Genomic DNA, 15,760 nt, shown 5'->3' on the forward strand with positions numbered 1-15,760 from the left:
ATCCTCTTTGTATAGAGGGCTAGGGAACCTCAGGGCCAGGAGCCAAATGGAAGCATCTCCCTTGGCCATGTCTCATCACCAGCCTTGATCCATGCTCTCCTTGAGTGCTTTTCCTAGCTGGAGTGTGTCCTAAGATAATGCTGTCTCTTGTTTACCTGGATGGAGAGGGTGTATGCGTAGAAACCTCTGACAATTGTGTGTCCATAATGTAAACAAAATGTGTCCAAAATCCATTGCTCTGCTTACTTTTGCCTCTAGCCCCACCCACCATTAACATACTAACATAAGAAAAGCCTGCTGGATCAGACTAAAGACCCATCTAGTCCAGTGCTGTGGACCTGGGAACAGCCATACTTTCCAGCTTGTGATCCCCAGCCTCTGCTATTCAGAGGCACTATCTCGGATACTGGAGGTATTATGCTCATCATGACTAGTAGCTATGGATTATCTTATCCTCCACAGATTTATCCAAATCACAGCTCTCTTCTGTTATGAAAAAAGCCCACCCTGGCTTCATCAGTGGGGTGGTGTCTAAAAACCTCAGTCAGCATAGCTGAGTAACAGATGTACAAACTTCCTGTTTTGTTAAATGTAATCAATGCATGGCTTTAATCAAAGATCTTCAGGAACAGCTCCTAAGTGGGGAGGTATTGCTGCAAAAATTATGAAGCAGCAGAGTGACAACACAAGCAACTCCAAAGATAGGACTCTTTATTACAGCCAAATTTCATAAAGTACAAAGTAATGATCTCAAAACTAAGAATATAAAGCATAGACCTGTACTTATGCATGGGGTTACAGAAACACCAGATACTATTCACTACAAGGATGCTCTTGAGCCTGAAGTATTAGAAGCAAGGTACTATAAGAACATCATGTTGCCATTCTGAAGCTACTTCGATTCAATGGAGAGCCCTGCACAGGAGAGGAATGGTGATACAACATTTTAGCAAGTCTTGAATTATGAGCTGAATCAAAGGAAGGAGGTATCACTGCACCCAGGACCCCTCCCAACCAGCTTTTGCCGGTCAGGATGGGCAGTCAAGAGCAAGAAGCTGTCCACATCATTATAAGAGTTCTGTCCACATCATCAGGCCATATAAATTGAAATTGACCCCACAGAGTACTGCAATGAGCACCTCAACTAGAGTTGCAGTAACAGTGACATCCAAGGCACTACAGAGCTGTGTGATTTTATCCCCAAATCATTGTGCAAATTGCTCATAGCATGCTGCCAAAGGTTCCAGTGGCCCATCTGCTACTTCTGGTACAACCATACTCTGGAACACTCAAAACAATTCTGCTGCATGGCTCTTTGAGGATACAATAGAGGCAGCAGAATAATCTCTTAGCCCAGTGTTTCCCAACCAGTGTTCCGCGGCACACTAGTGTGCCGCGGAACGTTGCCTTGTGTTCCGTGGGAGGGAGGCGGGCGAGTCGGGCGGCGAGAGGCGGGGCGGCGGCGAGCACACGCGGGGCGGCGAGCGAGCTCCCTCCCACATCCCATCGCCGCTCGCTTCGGCCGGCCTACTGGAGGAAGGCGCGAAAACCTCGCGCATGCGCAGGCCTTCCGCCTGCAACAGCCCAGTAGGCCGGCTGAAGCGAGCGGCGATGGGATGTGGGAGGGAGCTTGCTCGCCGCCCTCCTCGCCCGCCTCCCTCCCACGGCACACCAGCCTACCTCCGTGGGAGGGAGGCGGGCGAGTCGGGCGGTGAGAGGCGGGGCGGCGGCGGCGAGGAGAGGCCGCCCAGCGCGGGGCTCTCGCCGTCTGCCTGCCTGGCTGCCTGCGAGCTCGGCGGGCAGCGCTTCCGTCCACAGCGCCCGCCTCGCGGCTCTCATTCCCTGCCCCTGCCAAAGCTCACCCAGCCAAGCCGCGCTCTCCTTCCTGCCTCACTTTGCTGCCTCCTCCCCCCCCCACCCCCAAAGCTTGGAGGTTCCCCGGCAGGAAGGAGGGAACTTAATCCTCTCCAAGGGCTGCGGAAAACAGACATGCAAATGGGGGCTTGCCAGCTCTTCAAGCGCCGCCGGCTTTCTTCGGGAATTACCGCCCGCCGAGCCCGGTAACGCTGACAGGCCGAGCCGCGGGGCTTGGCAGCGCAGCCGGCAGAGTGTGGGAAAGGGCGGCCGCCACGCGCTGGGCAAGGCAAGACTCGACGGGGAGGACACCGGCAGCAGCGCCCCCTCCCCAGAAACCCGCTCCGGGCAGGTAATTCACAGAGAGTGGACAGAAGGAAGCCTTAAAGGGCTTCAGCCTCCCAGAGTGGCGGGGAATAATAATAATAATAATAAAATAATTGACAGGTGGTGTTTTTCTAGGTGAGGGGGTGGGGACTGTAATAACAAAAAAATCAGCTGTATATCAACCGCTGTTTTGCAATGAGGAATTGCAAATAAGGAAGATCAAAAGGAGAATGTTTTTTGGGGGGGGACTCTCTTCCTCTTCCTCCTCCTCCTCTCGTTCTTGCTCCTCTTCCTGGCAAAAGGGCTGCTGAGACCCCTTCTGTGGCAAATGCCTTTACTTAGCAGAGTGCATTCCCCTTTACACAGGAGGGGAGGGAAAAAAATTGAAACTTACACTTTCGTGCGTCCCTCCCGGCGCGACGCTGCGCGCTGACGTCACGGGGCTGTAATGGTGGTGTGCCTCGAGATTTTTTTCATCAAACAAGTGTGCCTTTGCCCAAAAAAGGTTGGGAAACACTGTCTTAGCCTGCTTCACTACAACTTAGGTCCAGGGTACCTCAGGGATCGCCTGAACCTTTATATCCCTCTGAGAACAGCAGCAGGAGTGTTCCCTGAGTTGGTGAGGCTCATTTGACAACAATGAGAAACCAAACCTTTTGTGTCATTGGCCCAGTCCTTTGGAATACTCTGCCAAGAGAGTTTCAGCAGGCACCTTCTGTGCCATATTCTAAATGCCTGCTGAAAATCTTTTTATTTCGCCAGGCTTATGCAGACAATTAAGAGTTCATCCTCCATCATGGTTTATTTATGCTTGTTTTTAACTTCTTTTTCTTTTAAATTAGTTTTTATATTTGCTTTTTAAATGTAGTTTTTATCTTTTAAATGTTGTAAGTCGCTTTGATATGTTTTGTGATTTAGTGGTATATACTTTTATAAATATATACAATAAATTAATCACCACTAAATTAAATTGTTTTAACCTGCAATCCTTCCATCACTGCACGAAGAATAGCTGCAGCTGCTACAGCACCAGGGTCTGGCCGATTTAGGCGGGATGAGCCAATGTAACTGGCCCTGCCTGCAGCTGCTTCCATATGTTTTGTAGACTCAGCAGCAGCCTCTGCCTCCTGCAGAAAAAAGCAAGACATTATAAGAGGAGAAACAGATACCTATGTGCTCACCATTTGCAAGGAATTAAGAGTAGATAGATACCACCAAAATCTTTCATTTGCTTCTAAATTTGAAACCATAAGCCCTCATCTGGACACTAGTCCTCCCCATTTCTGTTGTGATGTGATGCCTTTTAGTCCTAATGCTGCAAACAAACCACTTTAGGATTTTGCCTAATGATTTTAAGTGTTTGGTAATTTTTCAGATTGCAGATGGACTACTAGTGAAATTGATACTGTGTGCCTGATAAGACTTATGCTGATTGGACAATACGAGAATGCACAGAACTACAGATACGTATACTACATATCTATAACCTGAGAAAACTTGCTTATAGTTCCCTGCTCTCATCTTCCTAAATTATGCAAAAGGGTGTTGTTGTTTTTTACACTTTGGGTTGTAGGTACATTAACATACTCACTTCTACAGCTTTGGTCAGAACCTTCAGTGGATTAGTCTCTGGGTTCTTCAGAGCTCTGAGCTGCTCAGCAGCAGCACAGAGTGAATCCAGCTAGCAAAGAGACAAAGAATAATTAAGAGGACAATAGCTCTATCAGGGTTAGTTATGGACAGTCATTTATCTTGCAGGGATAGTCTCCTATCTGAACCCTGAACACCTGGAACCGTTTGCTGAAACTGAATGTTATGGGAAATATTCCATACATTCTGGACAAGGCAAGTTAATGTTGGTAACTATTGTTTAGATAAATTGTGCTAACTAACACTACACTAATTTGCTAGTGTAAAGTGTCTGGCATGTGCAGATGTGTGAAGCATTCTAAAGTAACCATAATTAAGACTGTAAGCCATGACTGCTAAGTAAAGCAAAAAAATAAGTGGTGTCACTTTTGCCTTGAGGTAGCTCCATGGCAGAAGAAGAAATTTCAGGTGCTTCCCTGATTTCTTTCCCTTCTCATTCCGCTCTTATGGTATAGCATGACACTGCTCATACCTTCCTGAATTTTGTGTTTTTGCATTCATGGTATCCCATCTGCACCATGTCTGAGAGTACCCATTTTCTTTGAGCACAGACCCTCCTTTCTCCATACTTCACATCAAAGCAAGAGTAACAACCTTCCATGGCTGTTCCTTGAAATACAATGACTCAAGTGTGTCCTTCTATGCCAAACCACAAGTGAAGCAGCATGGCAGTGGAGCAACCCTCAGAAGTGTTATAACACCCCAGAAACAAACTGTCTCCAAAAATTCAAAGTCATACCTTTGGAATTTTTGCATCTATGCTGGTATTAACAGTAAATCTGAATTAACAAGGTGACAACTCAAGCATGACATTGTGTAGATATCCCCTAAAATTAGTTCCTGGGCGCCTTCAGATATGCTTCAAATAGCTGGAATGGAAGGGGCCTTAATGAAGGACAGTGCTAGGGCACATTACTCACCATAGTTCTGTCTCCAGGTGAAGCTCCTCCATACCTGTCAGATGAATACAGTTAGTAGTGTAGGTTCCACATGTGCATCCCTCCCACCCTAGAGGCAGTCTCACTCATATAGCAAGGATGGAAGTAGCAAGAGAACACATGTATAATTACTCTGCTGCAGTCATGTAAGGGTCACACTCACCGCATCATGGCATCAATACCAGCATCCATGGCCGCTGACCAAGTTGCCAATTCATCATCAGTCCGTAGGGGCTGAGCAGCTGCTGTTAGAAACAGTCCATAGAGCTGTAAGAAAACAAAATGGTTTCATCTCTGATAAAGTCTAGGGTAATAATACAATAATCAAATGCAGTATTTCTCTTTAGCATATTACAATTTTCTCCTTATCTACTCCTACAGCTTGAGACAGAAAATAGTTTAAAACGCAATAAAATCTAACAAAATAAGCTGAATGGAACTTCTTTTTAGCAATAAGCGTCTTCACAAAGAACCTTTTAATAAAGTTTCCATAGTCAAGGTAGTCTAAGAGCTATCAGATCAAAATCAGAATTCAGTGGCCCTAGCAAAACAAATTATTACAGCCCACCCTTGTTCCAAGGTCTATGGCACATCTTTTCTGTCTGCATATCTGCCATGTTGTGAGACTAATGAACCACAAAGGCACCCCCTGAGTTTAAGACAAAAGGGGATATAAACCTGTGTCTCCATTGTCCAACACCGTTGCTTCATGAATTCCCTTTGTGATAGCTTTTGACCTCTAAACACAACAGAATGAGATGGACTAGAGTCCTGAGGTAGTAAAATGGATTGTAGCATTTCTGACTGTAGGCAAGAGATCACATTTGTGCATGATGCTCTAACTAAAAACATTTTGTAAGTAGAAATTAGCCTAACCATACTCCTTTTATGCTAGAACTTCTTTCCAAAATGTGCCCCACCCCACCTCCGAAGTAGTACAGTCTATTCTACTACAACTGTCTGTTGCATGAATAGACTACATTTAAATTTCTCAGTGGAAATAGTTTCAGTGTATTTTGGAACTACTACATGCATACAAGTTTGCTCCAATTTAGTAAAAGCTTTAATTTTTATGTTATGAGAATTTGCCGGTTCTGTATGTTAGATATTATAATTTAAAAACTTAATTTCTCACCAAAAGAGCATTTATTGATGAGAAAGGGAAACAGTATTGCACTCTAAAGAGTTGCTTGTTGTAGTGCTAGTTTAAGTCTCACAACTAGGAAGCTCCCAGTTTCTCCATGTGAAAGTGTTTAAAATATTCTGATCATCTCCCACCCCGTATCCTAACATGAGCCACATTTTTAGAGAATATGTGTCAGCAGTAAAAATGCTTATTTGCTACTTTTTCCTACCTGTTGCTCCTTCTCCCACTACACACACAAATTCTAGTAGTACCAATCACCCTTACATAAGAGCAAGGAGCAACCTTAAACAGGTTATCCAAATTCTTCTAACACTTTTTTAAAAAAATAATATTTATTAAAAGTTTAAGAATTAAAGAAAAAAAGTACTTTTTTCTTTTTGTACTTGTACAAATTCTTCTAACACTCACCGCCCCCGAAGAACCCCCCATCTTCTCCAGCAGTAACTTTGCTAGGGCAGAGAGCAGCTGAGAGGGGTACAGTGGTAGAGGTTTTGACTCCACCCATTCCTGGATTGCTGAGGAAACAACACTCACTGGTTAAAATTGACAATCTCCCATCTGGCTAAGGTCCCCCCCAACTGGTGTTCATTGCAGGTGTATTCTGCAAAATGTTTTTAAGCACGGTAATAGTGCATAAATGGCGGATTTATTCTGCTGTGATGCTTCTCCAATGCTACCACATTACTGATGTCTGGAGAGGCTATCATGCAACAAAGAAGAACAAAAATGAACATTTTAAACATTTGTTAAAAAGAGCTACAGGTTTTCAGCACAGGATATGCACTGATTGGAACTGAAGCAGTGTGATCATCCCAAAGCTTGGGACAACTCTATTAGGATCAAGAACACAAATAGTCATGAATATACTATAAAAAGGATGTCTGGAGGGGCCCTTACTAATTTTGCAATCAATTGCATTTTTCAACAACATAGGTCCCCAAAAAAACTAAGACTAAGCCTATAAAGCAATTCTGCAGATATGTCTCAATTAGTATGGTAATTTGAAGCATCAAGGGAAAAGATCTCAACAACCTTTTTCAGTCAGAGTACATAGTTTTCCCACACCAACACCTTTTTATCATATTCAGTCTATGGCATCTCTGAAGAGTCCTTTAGCAGCAGGAAGATTCAGGAAGGCATTTTATGTAGGCCACCAAGTCTAGTGTTCCCTCCTGAACCGGAACAAATTTAGTACCTTTCCGCATATTCTTTGCTCCATTTTAGCTTAACAATAATATTATTATGGTATTTTAATTTATTGCCCACTCTTCAACACCCTGGGATGATTTACAACAATTTAAAGTGCAACATTAAAAACATTTAAAATAACCTACAATCAAAAACGGCCCAGAGGCTTCATATAGATGTTAAATAGCATAGGGGATAAGATGGAACCCTGTGGATTCCAACACACTTTTTATCAACATATCATCAAACAGCATATATAACCCATCCAGCTCATATTCTCTCTGTTCTTCAGAAAAGTAGTACACCAGTGTCATTATTCATTTAACTTACAACCACAAGTCTATAATGGAACACAAGCTGAGGTTATGTGCTCCAAAAATAGAAAGGGAGTTTGTTGGAAGAGCACTAACCTCTGGCAGCTCGTGCATGTGTGCTGCCACAGTCTCCATCACCTGCGGCGCGATCTAGATCATTGAGTTCCTCTTGTAGGTTCAGCAGTGTGTTGCACACCTTCTCTAGAACTGCTCTCATGTAGGGGGTGGCTGGTGCTAAATAAAATGGGAATAGCTATTTCATTTCAATAGTGGTAAGGCTCCCAGTTTCACATTTTGTCTTACAGAGCAAGTACTGATGTTGCTATGCATTTCCCTTTCATATAATGTGTGAGTGTAAGGGTAAACTCTATCCAAACATATCACTTTATTAGTAGGCTATTTCAGTTCATGCTGGATTTTTCATCACTTGTTTACTCAGCACCTGATGAAACAGCTGAAAATCTGTAATGATTCAGCTTAATAGTTCTGTATTTGAAATGAATAAAGTAATATGAAACATTCTGCATGTGATATTTGATCTATGATGGCCCAGTCATGTGTATAAATCACTTTATGCTGAAGTCATCATGAATATCCATGGATTAACTGGTGCAGAAACAGAAAGGCCAGCTCACAGATAAACACATCCAATTGCTTGCATATGCAGAAAGAAACACTGCAAATACTACTACCTAGGAATCTATTATCATTAACTTACAGATGGAGAAACTGGGGTATGAAAGGATTTTTGTTTTATATGTTTTATATGTCATACAGATAATGAGAGAACAAGAGTGAAGCAAAACAAAAGCCAACATTTCTGGCAAAAAGGCATTTACTGTCCTGACCAGCCTTTTGCTCATCCAGTCCTTCAAACAGGACACAATGACTCCTGTTGTGCTGCTTGTGTCTCCAGATTACTTTCACTCTCAATGCTCCTTGAGAGAAGGACATTCTGCCATCACAAAGCCAGAATCACAGTCTCAGTGGACAGGATGAAACTGGTTACAGTATGGCAAGAAATTTCTCAGAGAGAGAGAGAGATGATGTTTCAGCCTGTACCTTTAAATGGAAAAGACTCCTCTTTCTCCTCTTCCTTGGGTGCTACTGACTCTCTCACTCTTTTCTGGCCTGACACATGCACCTTGGCAGGTTGTGACCACGCAACAGCTGTAGTGTCGGAATCTAGAATTTGGAATACAAGAGTGTGATATACAATTGCTGATAGTTTCACAACACCATTGGTTCATATCCATGAAGTCATCAACACACGGACTCTTAAAAATCATCAGCATTTTTCTTAGCAGAAGCCACAAAAGTCTGGTTATGAACCCCAAATAACAAAGCCCAACATTAACAGAATTGGGCAGTCTAACAAGACAGGACTTATATTATTAATGAGAAGTTCAAATTTATTTATTTTGGAGTTATTGTGTCTCATCACTGGGCTTATAGCAAACTGGAGACATTTGGTCAAACTGTCAGGAAATGCTGCCATTTGGATCAAGGGAAATAATGTAATTTGTATTATCTATTTTATCTGTATTGGAAAGAGAATATACTCATTATCAGAAAGAAAATGAGCCTCCAGGATGTAATACATATTTTCAAGACATATACCACCCCCCAACCTGATCAATTAAGTCACAACTTATTTTCAAGTCGCAAATTTGAGAAGAACTCACCAATGAGAGTCAACAGCTCATCATCTACAAGCAAAAGAGTAAGGGAGACACCTGCCATTTCCAGTGCAGTCATAAAGGAGCCAACAAAAACTCGGGCAATATGGATGCCCCTGCTCTCTGCAGTGATGAAGCAAGAGAAACTAAGAAGCATGATTAGGAACATTACATTACATCTCTGCCAGGGTGGAGCCAGATGGATATATGAAAGGTATTGTGCATTTTCCCCCTGAACATCTGTGTGATCCTCTGATATCATAAAGGTTCTTCCCCATATATCCCAGTCTTGCAGAACATGGCATACTGATGTCCCACAGTGATATAATGTTTGGTGGAGATACACCAAATTAAGCTTCAATGTTCTGCTGTCATATTTGGAGCAGTGAAGCTACTGTCCCCAGTAGCTGATTGGTGCCCTGTCTTTTTTTTATAGTGTGTGATTTATTTCATTATATACATTTTAAGCCATTTGCTCTATGTTTTCTTTTTCTTTCTTTTTTTACACACTGCACCTACTCTTAGCTTGTGGCATACTAGTCTGGACTGCATGTGCTCTACTGCTGAATCATCCCACCTTGGGTGTTGGAAAAGATGAGTTTTTCTAAAGCTGGTCTAATAAGTAAAATGTGATGAGCTTTATCAAACTACATATAATCTACATCGTAAGTATTCTAAACTTCTAGGCATCACTATGAACAGTAAATGCTAGTTTTGCACAATTAAGCATGCTCCAAATTCTTTTCTCACCTTATAGGTATCTAGGCAATCTGGTATTTTACAGGCCTCATTTATGTAATTTTACATAGTTTTTAATTTTACACAATGCAGAATTAGACAATCTCAACCAATATTCTAACAAGGGAAACTTACCAAGACAACGCACAGCAGACCCAGCCACTACACTTAATTCAAGGTAGGATAACCCACCCAAATTGTTCACCATCAAGACTACAGAAGCACCTGAAAGCCAAAACAAAGTAAGATTGAAGACTAATCTGCACACTATACTTAATATGCAAAAGGTGATGTAAAAAGCTTCTGCATGGCTATTTCTCCCCATCTGGGCTAACATCTGGATCTACTGATCAATGACTGACCAATCACACAGTAAATCTCCATTCCAGCAATTGTAATAGAAACTCACTACATGACGTGATTTTACAAGCATTTTTGTATATATTGTACTGTATATATATTACAGTTCAGCTATAGAAAAATAGCCACAGAAAAAAATATTCCCAGATTCCTCAGAGTAGAAGGAATAATATATAGGCCAGCCTCAAAATTGTTACTCACCAGACTTGAGTCGCACACGTGAAGCGTTGGAGTGACTGGTCATGTGATCCAGCATTATTTTGACAACCTGATCTGCTGATGTTATCTGTGAAGAGGACATGTGTAAGGGGGCAGGGTTGTACTTCTTCATTAGCAAAAAGGTGACAGGCTACTTACCTTCATCCTGCGCACACCTGCTTCACCATGGATTCCTACAGAGAGAGCAAGATATCAGATATCAGTTATGGCACCTGCCATGACTATCTTCTTTCTAAATAGAAGATGACTGAGTTTAAGGGCACTAATTGATGAAATCCTAATCATGCTAGTCAGTGATATATAGCCATTGAACTTAAACTACACACAAAAGAAAAATAGTAAAAGAACATATCTGTGCCCTGTTAGTATCTGACTGATAACGGATACCCATGCATCATAGGTGATAGCACCTCAGACTGACCCCTATGCCTGTAATGATGGAATGGAACTGGTCACAACTAAAAATTCAGAGCATGGACAGAGTCCCAAAACAAACGGCATGCAGTCCCAAAGAGACAATGCTCATGAGGACATTCTAAAGAAGTAGATGGAAACGCATTCCTCACCTAAGCCTAGCTCAAGTTCATCATGAGCAAGCTGGAAGGTAGGTCTAGATCCAGGAACACTGCAGGGGGTTAGACTAACTCCAAGGGTCCCTGTGCAAAAATAAAATGCCACCTTCCATACAGATGTTTCAGCATCAGTACAAGAAAATAGACAAAAGTGTATGTTCTGCTTATGCCCCCGGTTACAATGCACAACTCTAAATGATACTACAATATTGCAATGTAGTTTTGGATTGAAAGGTGCAGTCTTGAGGATCACCAGCTAATTACAGAAACATTATTTGTTCATATTAATTAAACTTATATCAAGCTATCAATGGCTAGCTATTTTACCTGCATTATCAGAGGCAGCATGTTTCTGAATACCAGTTATTAGAGATCATGAGTGGCAGTGTCTTATTGCACCTCTGTTCTGCTTATGGAATTCCCAAAGGCATCTGGTTGGGAACTTAGGGACCACATAGCTGGACAGATAAGTCTTCGATCTGACTCATCAGTGCTCTTCTCAAGTTCTTATACCTCACCTTTTCCTCCAGTGACCTGAAGGTGGTGTATATGGTTCTCCCCATTTAATCCTCACAACAATCCTGTGTGGGAGGTTAAACTAGGCGATGGTGAATGCTGAGTCCAAATCTTATACATTAACCACAAAGGGTCAGCCACACAATTGGGGTTCTCTTTCTTTCAGGGATCATTAATTTTAAATCTTCACTACATTCACTGCATGTCAAAACCATAAACCCTATAAAAGACAGCATAATAAATTTAGCCAGCATGACCTTGCTAGACTGCTTGATTTGCCAGGTGTCAAAGAATAATGTAGCCTTTGGCCAGATGCTTACCTCCCAAAGAGAGCTACTTAAACACTTACCCATTGAGTGTGCAACAGCAGTAACCTTGCGAGCAATTGCACTCAGACCACAACCTGCCTCAGACAGAGCCCCAGCTACCTAAACATAAACAACTGTAAGGAAAAATGTTGCTTTGATTTCTCAACAAAAGGATCACAGCAGATTAGCATACATTCCTTCACTTCATACTACAGGGACAAAGCCAGGTGTGTCAGGACTAACGGAGAAGAATGGCTGTGTGAAGAATCATGCTTTTATGTGGCTAGGAGTTCAGGCACAATATGCAGGGAGGAATGCCTATGGGCACCTCACACTCTACAACATTCTTAGGCCTCAAAGCATTATTTGCACTTTGGTAATACTACTGTACAGTGGGGTCCTAAGTCAATGACAATGTTGGTTCTGAATTTGGGGATGGATGATTCCTACCTTGTGTATTAACACTGTGCCACATAGACCTCTCCTGCCAGCCTTCTTCTGTTTGGTAAAGGCACAGTCGTCACCAATAACCACCATCTCCACAGAAGCCCCTTCTGCCCGTGCTTGTTCCAATGCCAGCCCAAAGTTCAGACGGTCCCCAGTATAGTTCTTCACTATTAGCAGTGTCCCAACTACAGAAGAGAGATGGTTTGAATTCTGTGATATTCCTCCCTCAAGAGAGATGTTCATCTACCAAAAATGATGCCATACCTGCACCAGCTTGCCTCACAGCCCGAATTGCTGCTAAAATGCTGCCCACTGCAGGTGAAGTGAATACCGGACCAGCTACCACTCCAGTGAGCATTCCCTTCCCGATGTACCCTGAGGAAAGAAGACAGGCAAGGCGGTATTGCATCTGCTTTGGGAGCATCTTGCTCACACTCTAGTTCTGTGGCTGTTTATCTTAACTCCAATAACTGAATCGTACAGCTGCCAGAACTGTGGCACAAAAGTTTTCAGTTCATGATGTCCAGAAATATGGGATCACAGGATGTCCTCTTCTCTTTGTATTCATGAAATGCCAGTGTTAAGTGAAGTGAGGGAAACCAGATTGAAACCCTTTCCCCCAGACTCAAAGCTCCCATAACTTTGATCCCACTAACCTGCATGTGCAGGCTCATGTCCTGAACCACCTCCAGAAATAAGTGCCACTTTGCCTCGCAGATTCTCCAAGTCAGCACGTAATGCCACTCTGTGTCCATGCAGGATCTGGAGATGAGGATTACAAGCCACTGTTCCAGCCAATGCATCGTCTGCACAACCCAGAATTGTGTTCACTAGCTTCTTTGAACCCTAGAATAGGAAAACATCACAAAAGTTTCTCATACGCACAGCCTTCCACATGGAGGTAGTTTCTAGTTCATGATTGTCCAACCAGCTTCAGATACTACAAGTGCTTATAAGCAATTGTACCAGTGATTCATGATTTTGTTGTAATATCTGAAAAAAGAATTATTGCAAGAGACACATGCAAGCTGTGTATAATGCTTGAGCCCATGCATTTCCCATGTCAAACACCTCTGAACAGCAGAGTGAAAAGGCAGAACACAAAAGTAACTAGCACACCCATCCATTAGTATTTGCAATACCACCTGATATTGCTTTCAAAAAATATGAAGATTGGGTCATTCACCTTCCATGCTTTCTGTCATGCCACAGACAACCATTACATTGGTAGAATTTGTTAGCCATCCACGAAAAAACTGTTCCTCCACATTAGCAGAAAGAGCAGCAGCTGTGAATCAAAACTGAGTTTTATGTAACAATGAAAGCATAATTTTGACACGTCCACTCTTTGTCTAAAGTTGTACCCAATATATTTTCCATTTAACTTTTTGAGTCTTCCAGCCTGCTTCATCCTATAGCATTATTATTATTACATTGACTTCCACAAACGTCACCAGGTGTACAAATGCAACAAAAACAGCTAAAAACACAGAATGTAACAGATAAATTTAAAAACAATACTAATTAGACAGCCAAACATGCAGATAGCAGGTGTCTGTCATAGCCTGACAGGAATTCTCTTCCACAGAACAGAGGCAGACACACCAGTTACTGTGCTTTGGAGATCTTTAGAACATGAAGGCGAAGTAGGTAACAGTATGTTAGTCATTCAACAGTATTGTAATTTAGTAGTCATTTGGTCACCTGTAGGAACAAATAACTAATTCCAGGTCATCAAGAGCTGGTCATGCAGCTGCAACAGTATTAGTCTGTGACAACATCACCTGACACTTCTCATATTCCCTCCTAGTCCTAAAGAGTTGCAGACTCTTAATGGTTGAGAAATATCCACGTCCAGTCTTCAGAATGTTATAGATGCTGCACTTGCTTTTTTGGTTTTTCTTTTAGCTTGGGGCTAGAAAGAAGAACAAAACCATGTGTGCAGCTTTCCTAGTGTTGCTTCATGTTTGTGCAGCTGGCTCATTCTAGCACAATATCTGGTAGCCACTTCTAAGGCCAGAAGGAAGGTGAAAGGGTTTCTTTATGAAGTCTCCACAGCATTTTTATGTAATAGACCCTGTAGAAGTAGATATTTCCCTGTAACTCCTGGGTCTTAGATTTAATCTTCTGAAATCATATATACTATGGGCCCCCAAAGTCACATCCAGGTAATGCAAAAAGGTTCAAATGGTCACAGCTGAGACATAACCCACCAAAAGAAAATGAGGAATTGACAATTTGCTGCCCAGGGAGATGTGTCTGGCTCCCTCCATGCTCACTTTTAGGCATCAGGTCAAACTCCTGTTGTTAAACTTTAAGCAAACATTTGGCATGGGTAGTAGCCTGGTTTGGACTCTGGTCCTGATTTTCTGCTTCCGTGCATTTAATTATCTGCTGAGTCTTCTGACTGCATTATTAATTGATAATTATTAGCCAGTGTGCCCTTCAGAGCTATACAAGTGGGAGCTGCCACAAAATGTTGCAGTGTAGAATATCCCTTTTCAGAGTTTCAGCCAGCTATGCCTTCTTTCAGGATATTCAATCTCCCCGTCTGTTTTTCTGTCTCCCCCCATTCTGTGGCCACTAATCACATGCTCAGTCCCTCCATCCTTATTGAGTTGTTCAGTTTTCCACCGCCCCAATATATTTTCTACTTTTGCAAACCTTCAGGTCCCCACCCCAAGCATTCCGACACCTCTCTTTTGTTAGCTCCATTGGCTTCATAGTCATTTGACTGGGCTTCTAACACTGTATATACTTGCTTTATTATTTCTTTGTATCCTAAGCTGTCCTGAATATTCCTGAGTGAACACAAAGGCAGAATATAATGATTGCAAGGGACCGATACAAAGAGACTTAAGTTTGACTCCCAAGTCACAAGTTACCCTGTTTCGGATGCTTTCCCTCAATCCGCAGGGCTTCAGAGACTTAATGGAAGGGACTCTCTCCCTTGCTTTCCAGTGATCGCACAACCGCAGCTGACCAAAACCAATTATCTGCTTTGACTGAGGCAGAAGCAGTGCAAGGGCAGCAGAGCTGAAAGTTTTCTAGCCCAAGTCCCAAACTCAGCCATGGGCCTCATGGGTCAATTGGGGCCACGCTCAGGCTAGCGCCTACCTCACAGGGGTTTTAAGAGGAATTGGACAGAAATGCAATAACATCCCTTCCCTCAGCTTCACGGAGACCAGACGTTTCTGGGTCTCACCTGCATGCTGCCCCTCTGGAGCTGCGACTCCGGGCTACCAAGCTCAGCAGGATGCTCCGAAAGCCTGCGGCCGAGGCGAGGAGGGACACCTCCTGCTCCTGAGGGAGAGAGACAGCGGCTGCTCAGGGGCGAGAGGCGAAGTCGCTTCTGACTCCCGTGTGTCCTGTCACTACTGCCTTTACGCGCCTCCCTTTTCGAAGGCGAGAGAGACTTCGCCCTGCAATCCAAACTCCGCCTGGCTCACAGCATCGGCCACGCGCGCCCTGCCTGACAGGAGGCAGAGGGGAAGAAGCCGATT

The 15,760-nt window shown here is 42.9% G+C and overlaps 1 protein-coding gene across 6 annotated transcripts in view; it reads right to left on the reverse strand.

Moving 5' to 3' along the window:
- Positions 1-15,760, reverse strand: part of TKFC (triokinase and FMN cyclase) — a 160,780-nt gene that overhangs the window by 144,573 nt on the left and 447 nt on the right. The window contains exons 2-20 of one of the 6 annotated variants that reach the window (XM_083498111.1): positions 15,463-15,560; positions 14,042-14,172; positions 12,914-13,103; positions 12,522-12,632; positions 12,261-12,442; positions 11,852-11,930; positions 10,981-11,070; positions 10,553-10,587; positions 10,397-10,481; positions 9,971-10,060; positions 9,104-9,220; positions 8,481-8,603; positions 7,515-7,652; positions 6,325-6,431; positions 4,933-5,036; positions 4,752-4,785; positions 3,773-3,862; positions 3,162-3,308; positions 695-915 (exon numbers count right to left, since the gene is read on the reverse strand). In XM_083498111.1, the coding sequence (XP_083354237.1) occupies positions 874-915; positions 3,162-3,308; positions 3,773-3,862; positions 4,752-4,785; positions 4,933-5,036; positions 6,325-6,431; positions 7,515-7,652; positions 8,481-8,603; positions 9,104-9,220; positions 9,971-10,060; positions 10,397-10,481; positions 10,553-10,587; positions 10,981-11,070; positions 11,852-11,930; positions 12,261-12,442; positions 12,522-12,615 (1,557 nt within the window). In that variant the 5' untranslated portion in view covers positions 12,616-12,632; positions 12,914-13,103; positions 14,042-14,172; positions 15,463-15,560 and the 3' untranslated portion in view covers positions 695-873. Of the gene's footprint in view, positions 1-694; positions 1,348-2,698; positions 3,309-3,772; positions 3,863-4,751; positions 4,786-4,932; positions 5,037-6,324; positions 6,432-7,514; positions 7,653-8,480; positions 8,604-9,103; positions 9,221-9,970; positions 10,061-10,396; positions 10,482-10,552; positions 10,588-10,980; positions 11,071-11,851; positions 11,931-12,260; positions 12,443-12,521; positions 12,633-12,913; positions 13,104-14,041; positions 14,173-15,462; positions 15,688-15,760 lie in introns of those variants that run through there. The other 5 variants (XM_083498110.1, XR_014524844.1, XM_083498108.1 and 2 more) reach the window with 5 other exon arrangements.

The sequence above is a fragment of the Podarcis liolepis genome (assembly GCF_965112155.1).
Source record: "Podarcis liolepis genome assembly, chromosome: 1".
Lineage (NCBI taxonomy): Eukaryota > Metazoa > Chordata > Lepidosauria > Squamata > Lacertidae > Podarcis > Podarcis liolepis.